Source organism: Cyprinodon variegatus, unplaced genomic scaffold (genome assembly GCF_000732505.1).
Source record: "Cyprinodon variegatus isolate N-32 unplaced genomic scaffold, C_variegatus-1.0 Scaffold283, whole genome shotgun sequence".
In the NCBI taxonomy this organism is placed as follows: domain Eukaryota; kingdom Metazoa; phylum Chordata; class Actinopteri; order Cyprinodontiformes; family Cyprinodontidae; genus Cyprinodon; species Cyprinodon variegatus.
The window spans coordinates 261,391-268,810 of NW_015150736.1; the positions used below are offsets into that span (position 1 = coordinate 261,391).

At 38.3% G+C, this 7,420-nt stretch overlaps 1 protein-coding gene across 1 annotated transcript in view; it reads right to left on the reverse strand.

Annotated features, from left to right (window-relative positions):
• Positions 1-7,420, reverse strand: part of LOC107090154 (coiled-coil domain-containing protein 37-like) — an 18,358-nt gene that overhangs the window by 4,942 nt on the left and 5,996 nt on the right. The window contains exons 7-10 of the mRNA XM_015383381.1: positions 5,929-6,101; positions 5,738-5,822; positions 2,280-2,316; positions 2,032-2,186 (exon numbers count right to left, since the gene is read on the reverse strand). Coding sequence (XP_015238867.1) covers positions 2,032-2,186; positions 2,280-2,316; positions 5,738-5,822; positions 5,929-6,101 — 450 coding nt within the window. The remainder of the gene's footprint in view (positions 1-2,031; positions 2,187-2,279; positions 2,317-5,737; positions 5,823-5,928; positions 6,102-7,420) is intronic.

Consider the following 7,420-nt stretch of genomic DNA (forward strand, 5'->3'; position numbering starts at 1 on the left):
AATGTTATAACTTTTGGGACAATATAGTTTGATAGAGTACATTTATATACATGTTTGAGCCAGAATGATTTGAAATTTAAATATGATTTCCCCACCACTTTAAAATGATCAAGAATTCTGGAGCAGCCTAAAAGGAACTGGAACAGTTCAACCTTTGCATTTTTATTTTAATTTTCTCGTTGTGTCATCCTTTTCCTCTCAGTTATCACTCAACTTATCCGAATTAAAGTTAATTTCTAAGTGACTCTTAGTTTATGTACTGTACTTGTTTTAAAATTATGATTTAAAAACCTAGTCCACAAGAATACTCATTCAAATTTTCCTCTAAATTATGATATACGTTTACATTATTTATTGGCTGCATCTAAAAATATCAAAGATATTTTCAATTTAAACATAATTATGAAATAATATAAATATTTTCGAATAATAATTATTATAATGATAATTATATTGTACTAGGTCATCAAATCAATTCAGTTTATTCTGTCAAATAAGCTGCCTGTAGTGTCCTTAAAGGTCCAGCAGGTATTCTGTGAGACAGTATCAACGCAGTATTAATACAGTTTGGCAATGTTTCGAAACGCTTCAAGATTCCTCATTAACCCATCACTAACCGTTGAGTTTGAGGCTTTATAGAGTGGAAGAAAACAAAGCCTTGTTCTGGCTTAGAAAACATGTGTCACGGTTGGGTTGATGTTTTGAGGACCCAAATGCAGAGGTGAGAAGGCAAAGGTGAGGTTTTGCAGATTTAATTAATTAACTGAGGCAAAAATCCAAAAACCAAAGTACAAGGAACCAAAAACCAGACAACTTCAGAGGAAAACTCACACGTAGAGCCAGGAAAAGACAAACCAGCACTGAGGAACTGCACAGGGAGAGTTTATATAGGAGACAGAACAAAGACTGGACTAATGAGCTGACAAGGAACAGGTGTGGATGAAAGCATCTAGAAGGAAGCCAAGGGGAAAGGAAAAAAACACAAGGGGGGAACTGAGAGTAACTCAAGAACAAAATGCTGCAAGAAAACAACTATAAATACAAAGAAACTAAAAATAAACTTAAATAGGGGGCAGAAACCTGACAACATGCAAATTGAACCTGAAGAACGGGTCCGCCGTCGTTTGGCTTCTTTTTTAGCCTGCAATACTTAATACTGGTCTATTCCTCTCATCATTTCGTTGAGAAATGTTTCCAAAACCAATAAATTGTAAATAGAATGGATTGTATGTTTATTACTGAGTGACATGCTATTTGGTCAGTATTATAGTTGTATTAGGGGCCTCTCTGGGGCCCTCTCACTCTCCTCTTTTCAGCGTCCTTTGGTGTTAATGCCAGGAGGTAACTTGTGCCACAGTCAGTGACTGAGAAGGTATGATCCCTCAGTGTTTATACGTAGCTCTGATGACTTCTAAAAAGAGCTGGTCTGTTGAACTAAAGGTTATCGTTGGGCTCAGAATGCTTACAAGTTCAGGCAGGTACGGAGGAGCAACAGAATTAAGGGCTCTAAAATAACAAGCAGCTACATTTTGAAATCAATCCTAAAAAAAGATGGAAGCCAATGAAGAGAAAAAAAGGACTGGAATGATGTGCCTTCACCTGGGAATGCATTTTGAACCAACTGAGGACAGTTAGTGAATGACATAAAGACACTGACACAGGTCGAGTAACAATATTTAATTCTGGAGCTTGTAAACGTGAGAAGAGCTTTCTCATGATCAATATGATTAAAAAAAAGTTGTACCTTTGGTAACCTTGCACCTAAATCACCAAAAAGCATAATTAAATCAGCTGTTGCGCTTTAACTCTTTGGAAGGATCCAGCCTGCACTATAAAATCATTGTAATATTGGACAGTGGCGGAGGCTGCAGGTTAGGAGGCACTTAACCCATTAGAGAACGCTAGCCCTGACTACACTGCTTGTCAAATCTCAAAGTTCTGTCAAAGATGACTCCAAGGTTCTTTACAGCTGCTTTAGGTTTAGAAGGTAGGAAATGAAAAACAGAATGGTTGAAATGGAGCACTGCTTACATCTGCCTCCTGATCGTCTCCATGGTTTGACGGTGCTCCTTCAGCATGTCCTCCACCCTGGCAGAGTTTTTAATCAGGAACAGGTTCTGCTCCGTCAGCTTTGTCATCAGATCCAGTAGCTGCTGGGGATCTGTGAAGTACAGCTCTGGCTCATCCTGAACGGAGGTGAAACATCAAAGTGAAAACTGTAAATAATTATTTAATTCATACTGAAAAAAAAAACAAAAATTAGGTAAAGGGAAACTGACCTCTGAGCTGACACAATCCTGTCTACAGTTTGTCTCCCTAAAATGTAAAAGAAAGAGTTTAAATGTATACTTTTAATGTAGTTTTGTGACAGAATACCAGAATTATATAATATTAGCACTGTAATAATATCAATCCATGTTGCATTAACTTGTCTCTCATGTTTTAAAAATATTTTTTATAAATTAATCCACACATTTTACCACAAGGGGGCGCTGCACACAAACAAAGTTTGGATTTGTCTCTCATTGTATAACTGCAGACAGTGAATTTAGTAATTAACACTTTTCTGATTGTTATGATTGTAATTCTAGCAGCAAAATGTAAAAGTTTTCATATCTTCAAATTTAGTTGTGTAGTTTTCATTACTATAATAAAATCTTTCCAGACCAATGACCCGCAGGCTGGCTGAAAGTCCTGTCCTGTTGCCAGAGGTGAGTAGAGTGCCCCCAAAATTTAATTTAAGCAAGAGTATTATTTAAAGAGTTTGTCCCGAGTGATCTCTTTTCAGGAAAAAGAACCGGAGAGATAGACATCTGTATCACTACGCAGATGTCACCCACGTGTACATCACCATGTTTTCAGGTGTATATAAAAGACTCCAGCTCTGGGTAAATGCAGAGAAGAAATCAATGGATATGTAGGAAAAAAAATTCTTCAAGGAAATCAAAATGAAGCTGAAGAAATAATTTTTGGATCAAAGGAAGAGTTTAAAAGTTAGCACACAGCTTCATTTAATACAGCTGGATACCAACACTGTCTGTTTAAGCTGTAAAACCAGATTTAGTCAAACTTTCTTTACCGTTAATAATCAGTTCTTAGTTCTCTTCTTCTCTCACTATGCCATGGCAATGTGCATTTCTCTCTGTTTTCCGATAATGATTAATTCATGTACAGCATCTTGTGATGTCACTGACACGTGCTACACAAATGAACCTGCCTTGCCTTGGTAATGACACATTTCTTTTCAATGTTTCATTTTAATTTAGATTTTTCCATTTTATTTTTAAGACTGCGTAGAACCTTCTTGCCTGGATATGTACAGATGTACAGTAGAAGAAAATACCCCAAATATTACAAAGTCGATATTTGACCTAAAACCATGGGGATAGAGACCTAAATTTTTTCTGCCATCATAAAGACTGTATAGATTCCGCCCAAAGTGTATCCTTATGTTAGGGTTTCAGGATGATGAGCCTACAAATTTGAGGCTGAGATCATAAGATATCGAGCTAAGATGTTCATTTTATGGAAAACTGCATATTTTCAAGCTTTGTGTTATGCACCATTGATGTGTGGCTGTACAATTGCTCTGTAAAAAAATAATAAAAGTATGAGTTCTAAAAAAATAAAAAAAATAATAATAAACACTGTATAGGACAAAAAAGGAGGTAAAAAGAAAACACGCTTCAACAATCACTGTTAAAGAATGGTAGATTTTTTAAGTGTCTTGATGCTGTAGTAAATCATGTTACTGTACTGTGTATAAAGCAGTTGCTGGTATTGACCTTGTGTATTTTACTTAAAAGATTCAGAGATTTTTTTCTATCTTTTGTAAAAAAAAAAGCCTGCAGCTCTTTGCTAATACTCCAACGTAAACGTTCGGTACATTTAAGGGACACCTACTGAAGACAGAGATGGTTCTTGTGTACACTAAAGGTAAATGTTTGCTGTCCTTACTGTCGTCTTTCCAGAGCAAATTTAGAACTGTCAATCCTGGTTAGAACGGGAAGATGTTTGTCACCAGCAAGAAGGTGTGAAGAGGTTTGAAACTGACTGGGATTCAAGCTTAAAGCTGAGCTATATACAGTAGTTGTGAAAGCTGAAATTTGACGCCTCCCACTCCCACTCTGTTCATAAACTAAACAGCTACTCCACAGGCGAGCCACGTCCTCAGGACACTCAGCTGTGCACCTACACCTCAAGGATAATGATGTTTGTTTAAGGGCCAAAATGTTCATATGTATGCAGAATAGACAGATGGTTATAGAGCGGAGGTCTTCAACATGGAGTCCGCGACCCCTAGGGTGTCCACGGGGGTACTGCATGGGGGTTGCGAAAGTTTTGGTTAATAAGACTTTTTTTTTATATTCCCCCCTGCAATTTTTACCACTTTACTGAAATGTCTTTAAATCCACAATAAAATAAATTCAACACACTGTAGTAAACAGATAAATGGAGGCAGAGGATGTCTTTCAGTCATCAATGCACACATTCAGTGATACACAGAAGCTCTTTCAAGCTGGGCACCGTTTCATTCACAACACCTGTCCCATCAACCAGGAATCAGAATCAGTAATACTTTAATAATCCCAGGACGCAAACACTTTTGTTACATTACTCCATCTGTCATAGAGTGACTATAGGACCAGTTTGATAGAACACGATTTCATACAATATATATAATTAGAGAGTCCACGCTACATCTTGCCATCAGTTTGGGGGTCCTTGGCCTGAAAAACGTTAAAGACCGCTGTTATAGAAGGTATAGGTCAAAAATGAAAAAAACCTTTAGAAAAGCAACAAGCAAAATTTTACCTCTGGTGGGGCTATTAAGAATTATCTGTATACAAGATGTGCGACGAACAGCCAGACATCTCTCTACCTTCTCTAACCCCGCTTCCCATCCTGTTTTTCACGCGTTACCTCATATGCACATATTAGGTCAAACACACACAACAAAACAGCAAGCATGTCTAGTGAAGAAGTAACCATAACTTTATAATGCTGGTAGTAAGAGAACTTAACTTTTCTGTTTGTCAGTAAGTAAATATGTAATTAACAAAGTCTTTCACTATTAGAATGGTAAATGTTCCCAGCTAAAGGTAAAAGTAGGCTGTTTAAGAGCTCAATTACCTGAGTATACCCTTTGCACAATGTGAGGCACTCTGAGCACGAGTAGCACTAGGGGCAGTAGACCTTTCACCATTGTGACCAACTTAGTGACTTTGTTGCTATATTTAGCTAATTTTAAAACCCCTTTACTGCGTTTCTACAAAACAGCAACTAATGATTAATCTAGCAACCCTGTGTTGTTGGAAACTTTGGAGACAACGCAAAAGCACAGATAACTCTGCGTTTAGTGTCTTTAGCGAGCAACTGCTGTGAGCCCCTCCCTCTTCCACAACACTGACAGGCAGTCAAACTCAGCAGGGAACCGTTTCTGTACTCAGAGAGGAAAAGCATCGAAAATAAAATAAAATACTTAGTGCTTTGTTTGATTTGAAAGTATTGCACTAAAATAGATCCACTCTGCATTTACTTAAAACTGCACTCATTCACAGGTATTTTTTAATCCACACATCAGTTGGGTTGTCTTTTGATTATACTGCAGTAAATATACTGCAGTGTATGATTATTTACTAAAAATCAGAAAGTGATTATTACATGGAAAACATGAGCCATCTATTTCTGAAACCCCTGTGCTATAAGGTTCTGATGTGAAGGCTGTTTTTCTTACAGTGAGTCACTTTGAGCAGATGGTAACCTGGACACTCTGACAGGGCTCTGATTTCTCCCAGAGCTGGACGGCGTACTTTCCAAACCTGTGGAAACATAAACAAAAAAAAACACTTACCAAAAAAATAATCCCTCTCTCCAGAAATAGTCTGCCTGGTTGCTTTAATCTCAATGGCTTGCTCATACAAATACCGGTTTCAGAAGGTTCCTCGTTCTGGATTCGCTGTCTGTCTTTCATAAGCAAAGCTTTTGTCTTTTGGGCCTTGGTCTTCTGCTCTTCCTGCCACTCTGGGGGAGAAATCCCGAACAGGAAGTCTCTGTATTTCTGGTAGTCTCTCAGAGCTTCTTCATACTTGTCTAGTTCACTGGGAAGTCATAAGAAAAGCACAACATGGCCCTCTGTTTGTGGTTTTGCACTTTTACATCCATGCAGTAGATCATGTGATTTAATGCCCAGTAAGAGTCAAACTCCAGGATCCTGCTCACATTTGATCACTTTCTAACCACAAACTGTAATGTGTTTTATCAGGATTACTGCAATAAAGTTAAGAAAAAATGTTAAGTAAAGTAAAGGAAAAATAGTACATGGACTCCCTTTTTTGTTGTAAATAGAAGCCCAGAAATGGTTGGCTATTTAAATGAGATGGTGGAAGCATCATGCTGTGGGGATGCTTTTCTACAGCTTGGACAGAGTAGATGCTAATAGTTTTGAGGAGCTGTGTTTCCATCCAATCCTCATAAGAAAGCTTTTGAAAAGCGGCAAATAATATGATTAGAATTAGTTTCTTTCGATTGGAGCAAATTAACCAGACAATGCAAAGCATAAGGTCGTCATACATTTAGGTTAGACTAGGCTTTAGTAAAGAAGAAGTAGAGGTAGCAAGCTAGCACAGACAACAGATCTGTAATGGAGCCAAGTTATAAAGTGTGTGTTCCAATCAAGTAAGGTGATCTAAACTTGTTCATGTCCAATCCGATATTCTTATTAAATCTAAAGATCTTGATACTTTTCCGATGCTTTGATGTCATCATCATTTCTGTGGATTTTTTAAGCTACTGTCCCAAACTCCTCTCTATATGCAAGTATGACTGTCATGATTGCAGCCCCATTAGCTGATCTAATTACTCACTTCATTCACCTGCCGTTGCCTCCCCCCTTTCTAATTATCTATACGTTTCAGCCCAGCTATCAGGGCCAGATCATTATTTGTGTATTCTTAGTTTATTCATCTTATGTTTTCGTGTCAGTAATTTATATTTGTTTCATGAGACTTAAGTTCCCGGTTAATGTCCCGAGTCTTGGAGACCAGTGGATTGAGAGGGTTTGGTGTTTGTCTCCTGTCTCCCGGTCATGTCCCGGCTCTTCTCCACTGAGCCCTCAGGGTTTTGGCTCGGAACTTGGGGAAGGTCAGTTTTAATTCCTGTAAGCCTGGCTCCAGGGCTGGAGACCAGTTAAAAGTTCTGCATTTATCCTGGTATCAAGTCTTGTCCATGTTCCTCTCTACAACTGAGCCTACCTGTCTTCATCTGCGCGTTTCTGTCTGAGCACGCTGCTGGACTCATAGAACTCTGAACCTGCCTGAATGCTCTGATGATTCCTGGAACCCTGGATCTGTCTGTTCCTGTTTGGATCGGAAACTCTGGTTCGGACTACGGACTCCTGGATCTTAAATGTCCGTTTCTT